The sequence below is a fragment of the Glycine soja genome, chromosome 4 (assembly GCF_004193775.1).
Source record: "Glycine soja cultivar W05 chromosome 4, ASM419377v2, whole genome shotgun sequence".
Taxonomy (NCBI): domain Eukaryota; kingdom Viridiplantae; phylum Streptophyta; class Magnoliopsida; order Fabales; family Fabaceae; genus Glycine; species Glycine soja.
Genome location: NC_041005.1, coordinates 1187528 through 1205971, shown reverse-complemented (window position 1 = coordinate 1205971; position 18444 = coordinate 1187528). Strand labels below are relative to the sequence as shown.

Here is an 18444-nt window from a genome sequence, read left to right as displayed (position 1 = left end):
CATTTCATTTGCCTTTAAGTCTCAAATGAAAACAAAAAATCAATTAAAAATCTTTATTATATTATAACCTCAGACCTTGGTTTTTTCGTAAAGAAATCTTTATTTTTTTCTAAATAATTTTTTTGTTGACTTCTTTCTAAATAAATTACTTACTTCATAGAGATTATTTTTTAATAATGAAACTGGATAAGTTTGTTAGATGTTGCTTTCGGCTAATTTGTCAATATATTTTTAGTATTTATTAAATAATAAATTAGTTTTTTTTCACGCGAACTAATGTTAATAATTCATTAAACATATCCTGCTTTAGGTAAATCATTAAAATCAGTCAAAAAAAAGGTAAGTCATTGAAAACTGTTGAACATTATATCAATTAATTTTTAAAGATGAACTGGGGTTGGAAAAACAAGTGTTTTCAATTGTCGCTGATCACGATTTATTAAGGTGAATGAGATTAATTGAACAATTGAATCATTGAGCCAAAATAGTAAAAGACAAATACTCTTTCCTTCCCTAATTGTAAAATATAATTGATTAATTAATAGTATTAAATTTATTTTACTTTTTAAATGTATCCTTAATTTTATAGAAAACTTATTCATCTTCTTCAATCTGAAAGAAAAAAAGATAATTAATGTACAATAAAAATGAAATAAAATCTTATAATAAGAAAAAATGTTAATTATATCTTATGAATAGGGATGAAAGTAATACTAATTAATTTGTTAAAAAATTAAATTAAAAATTTATCAAAATAATATTATTAATGTGTTTTATTATAATTTTCAATGTATCTCTATTTTAATTTATTATGATCAGAATGAGTATTATTAATTCTTTAGTTAGCATTCTGAAATATTAGGACACCGATTAACAAGATCAAAAATAAATAAAAATATATATTTTTTAATTCCTAGTTGTTAACTATGATTTCTGTCATTTTTACTATTTTCTCAACAATTAATAAAAATATTAAATATGATAATGCATTTCGTATCTCAAAATGTAAAAGTTGGTAAATATTTCTATATGCAATAATGGGTTTTTTCATCTTGTGATAAAAGTCTTGAACGCCAAACATTAATTTGGTTGTGATTAAACGCTTGAATTTTTTTACAAATTATTTATTTTGGATAATTTGAAAAGTATGCGCTATTAAATATTGCATTAGGGCTCTATTTCGTTGTAAATATTTTACTTATAACTATTAAAGGGATGTTCATAAAGATTCAAAGTTATTCTTTCCTCTTAAAAATAACTGTCGTAAAAGATTTTGTAAATAATTAAGAAAGTTATTAAATAATTTCAATTCTAATTTGTCTGTTTTTTTTCAATCCATTAACATTTTACTATTTCAGTTGTTGAAAATATTAAGAAATAGAATAACAATTCAGTTTTAATTTTTTGAATGGTAAGTAATTATTTTTTTTAAAGTCTAGTTATTATATGATGTTTATTAGAGATTTAAGAGTACAAATGTTTTAACATATTAATAATGTATTCTGATTTTTCTTATACTTTTTTTTAAAATCCTCTTAAAACGCTCATTATCAATATTTTACTCTTTGTTTCATTTATTTGTTCACTTTTGAATTTGAAAGAATATTTTATTTCTATTAAGAAGTTGAAAACAATATTAATTGTTAGGATTTTTTTGTTTTTTACATTTTCAAGTAATCTAAAATTATTGTAGGTATGATTTTTAAATTAAATTTATCATACATAACAATTTTTAATTAGATGATAGCATAATTAAATGTTTATTGTTATCTTTTTATTATATCTTTTCTTTACTTAATTATTAAATATTTTGCACATTTATTATAAGTAAGTGAAAATAACAACGGAATTAATATTAGAAAGTTAAGTGTTGTTTTGATATATATAAAGGCATTAATTGTAAAGTTAATTTATATTTGATCTTTTAAAGTGGATTTTTTTTATAAAAAAAAAAAAAAGCAATACCATGAATGGACGATTCATTGGATATCGTTGGCTGTTGTGGGGGGATAGAATCATATAACGAGACTTGCCTCAGTCAACTCTGATGAAGATTGAGGCATAGCAATAATGGGAATGACCAATATTTTGCAGCTTTTAGTGAGTGGAATGGGTTTAGTTTTCATTGGATTTGGGTTTGACCTTTGTTAACCTAAGCCCATAATAATACCGTCATTATACGCATTTGAGATATTGACACCCAAAAAATGAAAAGGGCCAATGGAGATGTCGTCAATGAACAATAGCAGCTCAAACCCGTTCTCCGGCTTTTTAAACATTAACGAATGTCTTGAATTAGTCAGATTGAACAGACCGAGTAAAGTGAATTAGTCATATTGTTGAGTTGAATTATTCAAATTGAACAAAACAAGTGAGAGGGAACACTTTGCAGTTTGTCCACAATCTGAGGTTATTTCTTATTAAGTACTACTGATTTGTTAATATATGTTTTTTTTAAAAAATAACCATTTTAAAACTTTTTTTAAAAAAAAAATCAAATATCTGAAATTTAAAATAAATTCATTCATCAAAATATGTAATAATTATCAATGTTAACAAAAATTTAGACTTGCGACCAAAAAAATAGTGATGAATTTAAATTAAATATCTTATACATTCAATTAAAAAGAAAACCTTTGTATTGGACGTACATGGGTAGTAAATTATTTGTATACATACTCATTTATAAAAAAAAAAAGAGTAAATACATGTATACTTGGACTAAAATCTATTTAGCGCGAGTAATTCTTTTCCGGTTATCAAAAGAAAAAGAAAAAAAGAAATTCATGGCTATTTTTATAAGTATTTATTGAACTTGATCAAGTTTAATTATCACATCTACTCATTAAAATATAAGTAGAAATTAATTAAAGTAGTCCAAAGTTAATGAAAATTTGGAATTTGAACTAATTACTTTTATTATTTAATTCAATCAAAAAATATTTTAATCAAATAAAGATCTAATGTCAAATTATAAAATCTATGTATGAAGTTCAATATCAATTATTATTATTATTACTAGGGGAAGAGAGGCATGGAGTGCCTCTCTAATTTTTTTTAAATAATAAAAAAGTAGAAGTTAAATATATTTAATAAAAAATAATAGAATAAAAAAAAACAATAATATAAGAATAGTGAGAAGTTAATCTAAGTTAAAAGAAAATTTTAAAATTTAAGAAATTATTTAAAGATAAAATTGTCCCATGGAAGTAATGAGTGATTAGTGGGTGATTAGTTAGTGAGTCAGTTTTAATCTACATATTTAGAGATGATTAATGATTATTGTTACTTTAATATTATTAAAAATAAAGATAAAATAATCTAAAAAAATGTAAATATCAAAAACAGTAACGCAACATATTCTCTTCTTTATATATTGCTATACATTATATTTCATTTTACATTAATGAATTGTTTAATATGTTATATAAATATTATACCCATATACTAATTATTATCAACCAACGAATCCTAAATTAATACTTGGTCCAACAATTTCGAAGGACACGTTCAATATTAAGTCATCAAATCCAACAATTAAATTTACTCGTGGCTGCGGTGTCTCCTAAGATGCAGTAAATGCCCATCAACGACCATCAAGAATATATCACCACTTTCCTCAAAAAATAGGAAAAATATTTCATCACTGAAAACTGATCCAAGAATAAGACTCCACGCATAATAGAACAAACAAGTAAACGATAAGGCTTGTTGCAAACTAAATGAGTAATTAATTGATTGGATCACCAAAACTTTGCCTCAGGTATGATGATTGTTAACTGGCTCAAATGATAAATAAGTAGTATATTACAAACAAGAAAAATAATTTAATGGCATTATTTAGACCTAAACCCCGTGAAACTTAAACATGTAAATCTTCCAAGGGCCGGCTTTAACATTATTATCATATGCTTATTAATTAATTAACGTATTGTTTTCTAGGTACGTATGATTCCCGCAAGAGTAATATATACCATTACCGGTTACGGCCTCGGCGGATAAAACCTGGAAGCATATGATAAAACACCATTCTCTATAGAACTGAATATATATATATATATATATATATATATATATATATATATATAGCATTCTTAACTTAACTCGTACGTCGAGGGTAGAGAAATTGCATTGGTTGTTTGAGAGAAAATTAACATGGCTGGTGGTGCTGCTACTGCAGAAAGAAGCTTAAAGGAGACACCCACATGGGCAGTAGCTGCTGTTTGTTCAGTGTTCATCATCATCTCTGTATTAATTGAACACGGAATCCATTCACTTGGAAAGGTGCTTCATCCTTTATTTATTACTTGAATATCATTTTCCTTTCACTTTCACACACACTCTTGATTATAATTACTTTCTAATTACAGTGGTTTCAAAAACGACATAAGAAGGCCATGAATGAAGCCTTGGAGAAAATCAAATCGGGTAAGCAAAATTACAACGAGGCAAAGTTTTTTTTTTTTGAACTCCCTTCAAATTTTAATTATATGTACGTATATGGTTTTTGTGTTTTGCAGAATTAATGTTATTAGGATTCATATCCCTATTAATAACTTTTGGTACAAAATACATTGCAAAGATATGCATCCCTGTGTCAGCTGGTGACATAATGCTTCCATGCAAGAAGGTGGAAGTGTCAGATTCAGATGATGACTCAAATGACAGAAGGAAGCTACTTTCTTTTGACGACAACGTGGTGGAATGGCGTCGAGTTTTAGCAGCTGCATCTGGGGGTGACTATTGCTCACAAAAAGTAATTAAGAATCGATCCTTAATTAACTCTCATACTAATACTACCCCTTTTCTCAATTAATTAACTCTTAATTGTATGTATTATATGCATTGTTAATTTCTCTCAGGGTAAAGTGCCTTTGATCTCTCAGTCTGGGGTGCACCAGTTGCATATATTTATATTTGTCCTCGCTGTTTTTCACATTTTCTACAGCGTCATGACCATGGTTCTAGCCAGAGCAAAAGTAAGTTAATTAATTACTTTTCCAAATCTAAGATTTTTAATTTACGGTTCTTGATCAGAGCGCATGAATATGATTAATATTCTAAGATGTTCATAAATGAATTGACTGCCTTTTTAAGTTAATATTAAGTCAACTCATTAGAATCAAACAAGTGAATTGGTTTATTTGTATAAGTAAAATGATTAGTTACAACAAATAAGGTCCCAGCATAGTTACTAGATGATTAGATTCTTTAAACATATTTTATTTTCAGAAAAAAATGATTTGCTACATTATGAGAAATAATAATTTTTTATATATCAAATTATATATTTTAAAATGTAGTTAAATGCATAATGAGTCTATACTACCAAACTTTTTTTGACAAAAAAAAAAAAAACACCACCGATATATTGCTTAACAGATGAAGAAATGGAAGGCTTGGGAAGCAGAAACATCTTCCCTGGAGTATCAATTTACAAATGGTAATTCTTATTGCAATTTGTGAAAGCTCTTAATACATATAAATATATACAAAAATATAACATACAATGGAGCTTTGTCTTATGTATTTTCATGATTAACGCAGATCCTGCAAGGTTCAGGTTAGCGCATCAAACATCATTCGTTAGGCGTCACTCTGGTTGGTCTAGGATGCCAGGAATTCGATGGATAGTGAGTTTCATCCATTGTTCCTCAGGAATAAAATGAAAAAAAATATATAATTTATACAATAATTAACAATAAACCATTTTAACTATTTGCCTTTTTTTGATAGGTGGCATTCTTCAGGCAATTTTTCGGGTCTGTCACTAAGGTGGATTACATGACCATGCGGCACGGATTTATTAACGTGGGTGCCAATGCTTACATGTATAGTATATAATTAAATAAATGCAACTGTTTTTAATTAATTGAGTTTGTTACGGAAACCCAAAAACGTGACCAAATGCAGGCACATTTTGCTCCCGATAGCAAATTTGACTTTCAAAAATACATTAAAAGATCCATGGAGGACGACTTTAAAGTGGTCGTGGGTATAAGGTATCTGTCATCTGACCTAAAAGTCACTAACGCATTAATCTTACAAGACTTTTTAATGCCAAGTGTTTTTTTTTTTTACTATATTAGTTTTTGTTTTGCAGCATTCCGTTATGGGTTTTTGCAATCGTCTTTATGCTTGTGAACGTTTACAGTAACTCTCTCTTCATGATATCCCTCTTTTTTAACTGTACACCAACTCACACACGCAACGCACAAACCCGTGTTGTTATTGGCTTACTATTGTTAATTACTTTGTTCCTGCAGAATGGTACACGCTCACTTGGCTATCATTAGCACCACTAGTGGTAGTTCATAATTGAAAAGTTATTAATTATTAACCTGAAAAGAAAATTAATACTACTAACATCCATCGAACTTCATTGCTTTGCAGATACTTCTATTAGTGGGCACCAAGCTTGAACTTATAATCATGGAAATGGCCCAACAAATCCAAGACCGAGCCACAATTGTTAGAGGAGTCCCTATTGTAGAGCCAAACAACAAGTATTTTTGGTTTAACCGGCCCCAGTGGATTATCTTCTTAATTCATTTTACCTTGTTCGAGGTGATAGCTTGTGTCTCTGTATATAAATATAAATTGGGGGTTCGTGTCACTGGAAAATTTATCATATGATTCGAGATTATAACATGTCTATCGTCTCAATTAATTTTTACATGATATATGACTATAAATGTAAATTTACGGGAAAAAGTTAATAAAATTTAGTATCACTTAAAGATTGGTTAAAATTATAATAATTTTGAATCATATAATATTTTCTTTCTCTTTTGTGATTGTGACATGCTTAACTTGTAATACAATTTCATTCAAAGTTATTTATTTGTTGTTTTGCAGAATGCATTCCAAATAGCCTTTTTCTTGTGGACATGGGTAAGTAACCTATATAACCGAGATATTTATTTATTATGAGAAATTTTAAGTTTTGGGGTTTCAAATTTAGAGGATTCATTAATTTTAATGATGTTTTCAAAGTGCAGTATGAGTTTAAGATCACATCTTGCTTCCATGAAAACTTGCCCCTAATACTGACAAGGGTTGTCCTTGGGATAGCCTTACAAGTCGTATGCAGTTACATCACATTCCCTCTCTATTCCCTAGTAACACAGGTATATAATGTCAAACTAACCATCAAATTACTTAATTAAGACATTATTATCCTTTTTTTGTTGCACAATGATCACATTCAGATTCAATCGTATGACCTTATGTATACAATCCTAATTCTTCACCACTAGACCGACTCTAGTGGTTATAAATTATTTCCCTTCTCTTACTATATATATATATTACCTTGAAGATGGGATCTCACATGAAGAAAACAATCTTTGAGGAGCAAACTGCAAAGGCACTTAAGAAATGGCAAAAGGCTGCAAAGGACAAGAGAAAGTTAAGGAAAGCAGGAATAGATATTCCTTCAGGGACTATGAGTGGGGAAACAACACCAAGCCAAGGCACATCACCCTTGCATTTGCTTCACAAGTACAAGCCAAGCCACACAGACACAGATAGTGTTCTTTATTCTCCACGATCATACCAATCTGACACTGACTTGTCCGAGACAGAGGGATCTTCACACCAATTGAATGAAATAACACAAACGCGTCAAGCTTCAAGAAATGGAGAAACTCATAATATCGATTTTTCCTTTGTGAAGCCTTAACGATGACTAATTCTGAAGGACGTGTGCCTGTGTCAACAAAATTAATGGTTAATATATATCAACCAAGATTTCTGTTCAAATTACCACATAAACATGATTAATATAGCAATACAATAGTATAACTGCCCATAAGAGTCATGGGTTGCCCAACCTCTTTCGCAGGCTGATATTCAAATACTCAGCTAGGTCATTTTTTTGCTTTAATATTCTTTTATGACATTCTTAACCAAATAATTTAAGTTACAACCCAAGCAAGGTTTACTGGCTTTCCGGAAGAGGAAAAAAAATCTCAAGTAAAATTTGCTTAGCGTCTATCCATGTGACTATCACATGATTTTCATATCACTTAATGGCTTGAGGTTTTAGACTAAGAGGTGATTCTTTTTAACAATATGTGACCAGTGATTTTTTTTTTTACGAGTTAAAAATGAAATTTGAAAAAAAAAAAGGATCAAATTCATATTTATTATCTATGACTTCTTACTTCTATTTATTTAAAGTCTTCCTTTGCCTTCCAGTGTTAATATCTCATAAAAAAATTTCCAGCCCAACTCCATCTCCTGTTAAGTGTGTAAGCAGTAAGGGACAAAGGCAAAGAGCTATCAACAAACAAAACCACATAAATTAAAACTACAGAAAAATCAAATTACATGTTTTTTTGCGGGTGCGCGATTTTTATCCTTTTGTAGCGGTTCAATGAAAATTGTGCCTTTTCATAACATATTGTCGCGATATTTTTTAATATATACAAACAAAAAAAAAACTTTTTAACAAAATTAATTTAATTATTTATTACTCTTTCCTGTTACCTAATCACTTTAATTCAGATATTTCATCTCTTTTATCTCAAACAAATAATTTATTTTTCACTCTCTTAATCTCTTTCATATTTTTTTATTCATTTTCATTCCTCACAATTTCATATATTTTCTTAACTTTCTACCAAAGATAGGCTAACTCTTAAAAGTAATATAATGAGTGTGTTTTTATTTTATAAATAACATTGAGTATAATTTTTTATTGAATAATTTGTAAATAAAGTTTTTTATTCTAACATTTTATGTTTCATAATAAATAATAATTTTTATCTATCTTTTTGTTTTTATCTGATTTTAAGCTAAAAAATATTGTTAAAACTCAGTATGTATTTGGATCAATTTATTTTAGGAGTAAAAAAAGTAAGTTTTAACACTTATGTTTTATAAACTAATTCTCTTAAAAAATCTAAACATGTACTTCAATTTAACTTTTTTATTTTACACTTTTTTAAGAGCAAAGTAATTTTTTTTTAAAAAAAAAGTAATTTGCAAAAGCATTAAATAATCTAATTGCGGTTGGTAAGTCAAATCGGTATGCTTTTCATTCTTTTCTCTTTCCGTTCTGCATATATGTTATCGGCATATTATTAAACGTTGCTAACAAGTTTCAGCAACTCACGGTATTGCTTTTGTCACTATCATATGAAAGTGACATCGGAAGGAACGGTTTGAACAAAAAGATGATTAGTTGGAAGATTCCAAATCATTATGTTCTAAGTGAGGACGGCTGATTAAATAATTAATTATTGCCTCTGGTAGATTAATAGAGTGATTATATAAAGCTAGTCATCAAAGTATTTCACTAATAAAATAAATAGATTTGAATGCGAGTATTTTTTTTAAGTTAATAAATAAAAGAGTATTTATTATTAAATTAAACTTATCATTAAATTGAACTAATAATAAATGCATCCTTCCTTCTTTACTTTTTTTAAAATAAATTTTAATTTAAATACACTAATGTAAAATTTGTTTAGTCTATCATCCAATCATATATTCTTATATATATATATATAAATTATTAACTCTAAAGAATATGACTTCTTAACTATCATATATTTTCTGTAAAAATAAAATAAAGTCATATGCGTTCATTCTTATTTGATTTACAATAATTTAGTTGAGTTATATATTAAAGATTAATTGAAGTCAAAATAAGCTTCAAAGTAGTATTTATGGAAAACTTATTCATTAATAAGATTTTCATATTAACAATAAAAAAATCAAATCTACATTCTTACTTGTCAATTAAACATTCTTTGTTGGCTATCAGATATCTCCGTACAACAACAAATTCATCCAGACATATTCCAACATTATGTAGAAACGTAACAGTCACACTCAAATGGGGATTTTCAGCAAGTCAGAGTTTATTTTATGAAAAACTGATATAATATCATATCAATCGGTCTCTAACCGACATGTAAATATGTGACACCTAACACGGATAATTTATGTTCAGATAAACATTATTAATAAAGTTGTTAAAAAAAGTTTATATAACATGAGAAAGTGTTAAATAGAAGAGGTTTTTTTTTCAGTCAAAAAGCAAGAGTTTAATTTTTTGTTAGGAAAACATTTCTGTACAAACATTTATAACTAAGTAACCTAGTTTGACAATCACTAATTAAGAATATTAGTTTTTTTTTGTTTCATAATTAAAAAAATTAGTTTGATATATACGTAAGAAAAAAATTAATTTTGTAAAATTTTAATGATTTTTTTATCTCGACATGTAATGTAATTGAGTACTCCAAAATAGTATTCTTTTGAAAAATAATTTAATTTTCTTCCCATTTTATTTAACTATTTTCCACATGTATGCCAATAATACTTCATGTGAAAATTGTTTACGTGGACAAAAGTCTCCACCAGAAAGGGAAAGTCATTTTTTAAAAATTTCCACATCAATTAATATGTTTACATGCCATTGTTCTATTAACTTTTATCTAAAGATTAACAATGTGAGATGTTCACTTATAATAGATTTTGATCCTGGTCCTCTATCATCTATCTAGCCTCTCTTTTAGGGGACATAGGATTGATTTGAGTAATTAAGAAAGAAGAAATTAACTATTAATATTTATCAATAAAAAACAACATCACCTTTTTTCAAACACGACTGAGCCACTCACATCTCTGTAGGCGGACAGCACCTCCGTTAACCACCTTAATAGAATACTTATCATATACTAGTATTACTTCAGGTATCATTAATACCAATAACAGAAAATGAATAATAAAAATAAAGAAACTGAATATCTACCGAGCATGTTTTAAAATTTATTTTTGCCAAAAATTATATTATTTCTACACTTGGAATACATATTTTGAGTTTAAATCTTCATATATTATTTGTTTAAATTTTGTTTACACTGTTAAATAATTAAATAACATCTTTATTTTATTTTCTTTATTTTCTATAAGTATTCTTATTCGGAAGCAATTTTATTTGAGACACAATTAGACACTAAATATAGATATTTTTCTAAAAGAATTCAAATCTTGATTCATTATAGACTCAACTTGTATTTTAAATAAAATATTTATTACAAAAATTAATGATTTTTAATGATATGATAATTCAAGATTAGTTGATAATATATATATATATATATATATATATTCTATCAGTTTATTTTAATTAAATTAATATATTTTTAAAATTAAATGATCTATAATTTAATGATTATAATTATGATATTAAAAAGGAAGAAACCTAGGATTTTTATTTGCATATAATTGATACACGTTATTATACTGATAACCAACTAACTTTTTAATATACAATTACTTATTACTTTAATTGAGTTAAAAAATAAAGTATTGAAAATGAAAATATAAACGGACATTAATATTTCCCAATTCAATTTTGTTAGGAGTAGGTTGTGAGAAAATGTTTGATGTGAGTGTGACTTTCATATTTCATATTTCATTCCAGTTGAACAAATGAATGAATACAAAGACAAGGAATTAAAGGGTATAGGAGAGGAGAGTAATTACGAAGGAGTAGAAATGAAATGAATAAAATACGGTCCATTCTTCAAGAGACAGTGATCATTTCTTCATCATAAATAATTTATTTATTCCTTAAATGATCTGGTTTAATAAGTAAATTTTAATTTATTGGATCTTTTAATAAAATCAAATAAAAAGCTCCAAAGACATCATCCTGGGAGCCCAAACAAAAAATATATATAAACCGATAATATTTCCTCCCAAAATAATATTCTTACATGATTTTACATATATACAATAAAAATAAAAAATAATAATAATTAAAAAAACTAACCTTACGCCATCATTAATTTATTTATAAATTTATTATCTTCATTATTAATATTATAAACAATATAAATAAAAAACATAATCAATGTTACCTTAAAAAAATAAAAGATAACAATTAAAGTTTTCCTACCATTGCAAAGAGCAATAATGTATAATAATAGTGGGAGAGTGGGAGAGTGAGTGAGTGCCCTCATCTCACCTTACTCTTTATTCTCTCATCCTTTCTCACTCTCACATCACCCAACAACCTCTTACATTACTTCTCTCTCTCTCTCTCTCGGGTTGAATTTGACTTGGCAAACCCTAGCCTGGGAATTCAGAGAACTGGTTGCTCTGCTATTCCGAATCGGTTTCGAGTTTGCAGCATTAGGAGCAAAGTTTGAAGAGGGAAGTGGATGCTCCTTTTGTGTGGAAATGCTTCTGATTTGGTAGTAGTCCGTTAGAGTTTCGGTCATGGCTAGGCGTCATGGATGGGAGCTCCCCTTTCACACTTTTCAGGTACACTGGTTTTTCAATGCCGCAATCATGTGCAACTTTATTTTTTTCTCAGTTTCAGATGAGGTCTTTCTTTCAACTTTCCTCCAAATTTTCCATCTTCTTCTACCCTTTTGACTTTCTCCTTTACCTCTTTCCCATTTGATCCAACTGCATTGTTTTTCTCTGTGGTTTATTATGTTTTTCCGCTGTCAATTGATGTTCTATATTTATGCGGAATCTCATGCGTTTTGTCGTTTCCACGCCTTTTCTCTCTCACTTTCTGGGGGCGATTCTGTTTTTTCAAATCCAATATCCATCTACCAAATATTCTTTTTTTTTCCTTCCTTTTTCCAGCATAGAAACCACGCCAATTACTTTAGCATTATTGTGCTTCTTCATTTCAGGCTATGAATGTAGTGTTATCATAATATTTTCTCATTTGCAGAAAGATAAGTTTAAGAGTCATCATGTAGATGGAGTGACACTAAAAATTAAACCACAACCCTTCACCATATTCTTTTGTAGGTGTGGTAAATTCTTGGGTATAAATATTTTGAAATGTTGATTTTAGTCCCGAAAAAATTAGTATGTTTTTAGCCCCTACAATCTAACAAGAAACACATTTTAAACACATTTTTGTAGTCCTGACGAGGGACTAAAACTACATCACTTTTGGTAAATGTGTGGACTAAAAACACCTTAAATTTTTCTAGGAACTAGAATCAACAGTTCAAACTTTTTTGGTGAACCTAAATACTTTCACAATGCTGCAAATTGCCTAGTATTATTTTAGTTTTCATGTTTTAGAATTGAATATTTGTGTATTCTCATATAGTTTTTTTTCCCTGCTTATGATTCATGAACAGGTCGTGGCTATAACAGTATTTTTCTTGCTATCTATAGCATATTATGCTTTCTTTGCTCCTTTTCTTGGAAAGGACATCTATGAATATTTGGCTATTGGTGTTTACTCTGTATTGGTAAGCGGTACTCTGATTCTTCTCTGCTCATGTGTTTTTTCATACTGCAGATTCGTTCTAACAATGGGATTCAATATTCCTTCATTGACTTGAACTTAAATGTTGAACTGCAGGCTCTCTCCGTGTTCTTTCTTTATGTTCGATGCACTGCCATTGATCCTGCTGATAAGGGAGTCATGGTTGATTGTGACAAGACATCAAAGAATAGATCAAAACTTGATGAAGAGTTGGCAGGTTGGACTTTGAATGCTACTGACATCTATTGATTTTTAAGTTTATTCTTGGGAACAGATTTGTTAGAAATAATGTAATTATAGGAATAGAGCAGATAATACATTATGTAATTATGTTAATTAGAGTAACTGTATATTCTTGTAGTTGTTTTGTAATTATCGTTGTATTTAGGACTCTTGTATTGTTTTGTAATTATGTAATTATGTTAATTAGAGTAACTGTATATTCTTGTAGTTGTTTTGTAATTATCCTTGTATTTTGGACTCTTGATATAAATACCTGCTCTGTTATGTTAGTCAACACACGGAATTCATCCTATGCTTTTTGTTCTCTCTCTTTTCTCAACAAGATTCAAATTATGATTCAATCACAACTGTTGACAGGTCCCATAAATTTAGTATATTTTTTGTTTGATCAACAGTGCTTGCTAAAACACCAAAATAAAAGAAGTGCACTGAATTTAATTTTACAGTAATGACACTGTTGGACTAGGTTGTTTCTTGTTAATGGTTGCACACAAAACCCTAAATCAGTTGTAACAGATTTATATATGCCTTTTTTGTAGGTCTGGAACTTCTTATTTAGACTTTTACTTGCCCTATGAAATTATGAATGTACAGTCACTTTGTTTGTTACTTCCTATATTGGCTTATAGCTTTACAGACAAATTGTCATATGAATTTATTATCTTAATTGATTTGACCATGATACTTGCTTAGAATATATTGGGATATGATGGCAGCAATTGATATTTTCCTATGCCTTTAATAGCAATTTCTAGTGTAATTTGATAGTTTATTTAGTTTGCATCTCCTATTGCAGAACCCAGCAAGATGGGACTAAAGGGTGATGGAATGTCTGATCGGCACAATTCAAATTGGTGCTCTAAAGTTGGATGTTTCTTCTGTGGTTTCCTTGTTAGAGAAGATTGCTGTAGTAATGAAGAAATTAGTCTACAGCAACAGTCTGGGGAAGAGGAGGCTTTGTTCTGCACTTTGTGCAATGCTGAGGTTGATACGAGCTATCTGAAAAATCTTATTTAGTTTTCCATTACTTCTTCAAATAAATCAAAAAGAGAAAAACAAGTGATGAAAGGAAAATAGAGAAGAAAAATATAATATATATGGTCTCGTAGAATGCAACACAGTTTGATTCTAAGTAGAATAATCCAAATTTATTTCCTAAAACTGCCATGCTTATAGGCAAAACAGGAAAAGTTCTGTTATAGAGATCCCTTTCTTGATGCTTCATGTTTGTTCAAGAATAAATACAGCCCCTTTCAATGAATAGTAAGTCAGAGTCTTTTTGATTTGAGAAAACATTTTCTGTTTTAATTTTCTGTTTTCGTAAATAATTATAAAATACCTCCTTGATTTCACTTTGTTTCTTGTTTTTTTTATTTTAAAATATCTAGTTGAAGAGTTTTCTTTCCTTTCCTTACCTCACCAGAGTATTGAAAACCATGATGTATTTACATCTTTTTAATTATATTTTGCAGGTGCAGAAGTTTAGTAAGCATTGTCGAAGTTGTGACAAATGTGTTGATGGATTTGATCACCATTGTCGGGTAAATTGTGTTCTAATCCCACCCTAAGTCAGTTATTGGGTATTTTTATACTCACTTTTGTAGTGTCCTAGCCTGAGGTCTAATGGTCCATTGTCATACTAATAAAAAATTGATAATAAAAAAAGAGGTCAGGTCAACCTTTTAAATGCTCACTTTTACAGTTGTCCCTTTCAGAAAAGATTTTTTCCCCCTTCTGTTCTTTGGAGTTATTGTTTGTCTAATTGTCTCTAATGCATGATAATTATTTTTCTTCGAAGTTATTTTGCCTGTAATACTTGCAAGTTGCAATGTATAATTTTTTGATGTTTTGGACTTGAGATGTTGTGTGCAGTTGTGCACTTGTCATTACTCACGTGTTTTCCGTACCTATTAGGTTCTTCAAAAATTCATTATCATCTTATACTTTCTTTGTTTTGTTCAGTGGTTGAACAATTGTGTTGGAAAGAAGAATTACATCACGTTTGTGTGTCTTATGGCAGTGAGCCTAGTTTGGGTAAGTTGCATAAAGTTCATCTTGAATCTAGTTCCTCACCCCCCCTCTGGTCCTTCAGTTTCACAGAGAAAATTCCTTCCAGATTAGAATTTTTGTATTTTTCTTACTTAATCCTCATACATGTCACAGCTTATAGTTGAATGTGGAGTTGGGATTGCAGTACTTGTCAGATGTTTCGTTGATAAGAAAGGTACAGAGAATCAGATAGCTGAAAAACTTGGAGCTGGTTTCTCTCGAGTCCCATTTGCTATTATTGTGGTACATTCACTCTTTTTCTTTCAGATTTTTATTCTCCATTTTTATATAGGATAAACTGAAATAAACTTTACCTGACAAATGCTACTTTTGTATATGCTATGAGTTCTGTTTGCAGGAATGGTGCATAATGAGCTATGGGCCTTGTATGGGTTTTCAATAGACTTTTTCATTTGCATCTTCTATTGGTGCACATCTCATGTTAACTTAAAATGCTGGATTCTTTCTACTGATGGGACCCCTTATTTGGCTTGAAATGTCAAAAATATGCATTGATATAAAACATTTAATTCAATCTCATACATACTTTTTTCTTAAAAACATTAGTTCTTTTGTTGTTGGTTAGTGATCCTGATTGGAAAATTTATTGGTTGTGTTTGCCAAAATTATTCAACATAAACTTAAACTAATTATCATTATCCATTCTTTGAACATCATTAACTATTTGAATGGTTAATTGTTCCTAAATGATAATGTTCTTTACCAAGAATTTCTTTCTTGTTATTTTCACTTCAATAAAGTATGAATTGCTATTTTTTACATAATTTTCAATCCTTTAACAGGCCATATGCACAGCAGTTTCATTCCTTGCAACTGTACCTTTGGGAGAATTATTCTTTTTCCATATGATCCTGATACGAAAGGTATATTCATGAACTTTTCCTCCTATTGACATGTATATTCTAAGCTGTCTTTTTCTTTTACAGGGTATCACAACTTACGAGTATGTTGTTGCCATGAGAACTCTAAGTGAACCACCTGGGCCTTCAGTTGATGGGGGTGAACAGCAGAGTCTACCATCGTCTCCTACTAGTTCAGCTGTCACTGCAATGAGTGGAAGAAGCTCCGTTGGAATGAGTATACAGTACAAAGGTGCCTGGTGTACACCGCCAAGGATCTTTATGGACCACCCGGTACTGCCATCTTTGTGTAATTTGCCTGAATCACATATGACCAGTAATTTCATTGAAAGATGTCTTTCCCATCATTGAACATTACATATAGACAATTATGGTGAGAGAGATAGGACAGGAGAGTTGAGTGGAACAAAATGATTTTGCAAAACACAATATGCAATAGCTCTATTATAGGAAGCTGTTGTTCTTTGAGACAGTATGTTCTATATTTTTGCTTATATAGTATGAATTTCCATGGTCAATAGAAATAAACAACTGCTATAGGTGAACAGTTAAAAGCAAAAGTGGTGCATTGTTTAAATGCATGCCCTATAAGAACTGTCACAAGAGCTACTGTGCTTTCTGCAATAAATTAAGTTCTCATTTTATGTTGATTAACTATCTGGCCTTGGATAAGCAGGATGAAATTATACCACATTTGGAGCCGGGACGCCTACCATCCACTGTTGATCCAGATGCCGTACAACCACCTGACAAAGGGAGAAAAATGAACCAGCGCCCTGTGCGTATAAGTGCATGGAAACTTGCAAAATTGGATTCTAATGAGGCAACTAAGGCAGCTGCTAAGGCCAGAGCATCATCGTCTGTGCTTCGTCCAATTAGTTCTCGACCTCATGCGTATGATGTTGATCATGTATCCAGTAGCAATGTGAGTGGAAGAAGCAGCCCAATCAGCAATCAAGGATTTCATATAAAAAATGATACAGTGGGGACATCAAGGTTATCTCCTTCCAAGAGCTCGTACCCTCCTAGTCAAGCAAGCAAGGATGACATAGATGCATCATGCCAACACAGTATGAGTAACTTTAGCAGTCCACGAGTCTCCAACCTTACTCCTTCACCAATGCAGAGGCCAGGTTTGAACAGAGACCATTTCAACCCCATGTATCAACAACCATCGGGAAACCAGTCTCCTTCGTCAGCTAAAGGAAGTGAAGGGAACATAAATCCAGTTCACGACAATGTGCCACGTGTACCAATGAGAAGCAACACCTTAGCTGTTTCAGATAATAGAAGATCGTCAGTGTTTTGGGATCAAGCAGCTGGACGCTTTGTCTCGTCCTCATCAAGAGGTCCCGGAACAGAATTATTGTACACGGGCCGTTCTATATTTTTTGGCAGCCCCGTTGTGAATGAACAGCCAAGTACAGGAACAAGAAGTAGCAGTTCAGTAGTAGCTGGTATTCCGGATAGAGATTCTTCTACATTAAGGGATTTTCAGCAAGGTAGATCACATAGGGGTGGCCAGCTTCCTGTGTTTGTTCCTGGTTGTGGTTATGCCCAGCAAAACAAGTTTCCTTAGATTGCCTCCTTGTTACGGCAACTGTTTTTTATCCTTTTTTATTTTATTTTTTTTAAATTAACTAAACTTTTTAAATGTCCGTCTTTTTACTTCATCGTTTCCCCCTTATGACGGTATGAGTGCATTCGCCTTTCCATCTGTATAGGCTAATGAATGGATCACGACCTTTTACTGTACAAAATTATTGACCACTATCTTTGCATTTTAAGTTTGAATATGAACGTGAATATTCAGAGAGTAGTAGTTCACATGTAGCTTTGAGTACTGAGTAGTTTATAAGTTTATTTTATTAACTTAAAGTGGTTGTAATTTTTTTCCTTACTATTTTAGTACATTTCCTTTCTTTTATCTTTTTTTTTTCTTAATGGTTTTCAAAAGAAATGTATAAATGAATAGAAATAAATTATTTTAATTATTATTTTCTTTTT

The 18444-nt window shown here is 29.9% G+C and overlaps 2 protein-coding genes across 3 annotated transcripts; both read left to right on the top strand.

Annotated features, from left to right (window-relative positions):
• The first annotated feature begins 4086 nt into the window (after positions 1 to 4086).
• On the top strand, positions 4087 to 7834 carry LOC114408492 (MLO protein homolog 1-like). The gene is made up of 14 exons (XM_028371556.1): positions 4087 to 4284; positions 4371 to 4428; positions 4521 to 4756; positions 4863 to 4979; positions 5383 to 5443; positions 5548 to 5633; positions 5737 to 5811; positions 5914 to 6002; positions 6104 to 6153; positions 6267 to 6307; positions 6394 to 6567; positions 6859 to 6894; positions 7002 to 7130; positions 7322 to 7834. The coding sequence occupies exons 1-14, from the start codon at positions 4156 to 4158 to the stop codon at positions 7682 to 7684; spliced, it is 1644 nt and encodes a 547-aa protein (XP_028227357.1). The 5' UTR covers positions 4087 to 4155; the 3' UTR covers positions 7685 to 7834.
• A 4128-nt stretch (positions 7835 to 11962) lies between these two features.
• Positions 11963 to 18270, top strand: LOC114408489 (protein S-acyltransferase 21-like). Of its 2 annotated transcripts, XM_028371551.1 has the most exons (10): positions 11963 to 12288; positions 13134 to 13247; positions 13361 to 13481; positions 14304 to 14491; positions 14980 to 15048; positions 15470 to 15541; positions 15671 to 15799; positions 16360 to 16440; positions 16504 to 16710; positions 17114 to 18270. In XM_028371551.1, exons 1-10 carry the CDS (start codon positions 12244 to 12246, stop codon positions 18014 to 18016), a joined length of 1929 nt encoding a protein of 642 aa, XP_028227352.1. In that variant the 5' UTR covers positions 11963 to 12243; the 3' UTR covers positions 18017 to 18270. The 2 variants fall into 2 exon arrangements, with proteins under 2 accessions (XP_028227352.1, XP_028227353.1); XM_028371552.1 differs by lacking the exon at positions 13134 to 13247 and having other exon boundaries at positions 13298 to 13481.
• The last annotated feature ends 174 nt before the right edge of the window (positions 18271 to 18444 follow it).

Excerpts from the sequence above, each read along its gene's own strand:
- LOC114408489 (XM_028371551.1), top strand. The coding sequence starts at position 12,244 with ATGGCTAGGCGTCATGGATGGGAGCTCCCCTTTCACACTTTTCAG. Across the intron at positions 13,482-14,303 it reads ACTTGATGAAGAGTTGGCAG|AACCCAGCAAGATGGGACTA; the intron begins GTTGGACTTTGA and ends CTCCTATTGCAG. Across the intron at positions 15,542-15,670 it reads TGGCAGTGAGCCTAGTTTGG|CTTATAGTTGAATGTGGAGT; the intron begins GTAAGTTGCATA and ends TACATGTCACAG.
- LOC114408492 (XM_028371556.1), top strand. The coding sequence starts at position 4,156 with ATGGCTGGTGGTGCTGCTACTGCAGAAAGAAGCTTAAAGGAGACACCC. Across the intron at positions 4,757-4,862 it reads GTGACTATTGCTCACAAAAA|GGTAAAGTGCCTTTGATCTC; the intron begins GTAATTAAGAAT and ends AATTTCTCTCAG. Across the intron at positions 5,634-5,736 it reads TGCCAGGAATTCGATGGATA|GTGGCATTCTTCAGGCAATT; the intron begins GTGAGTTTCATC and ends TTTTTTTGATAG.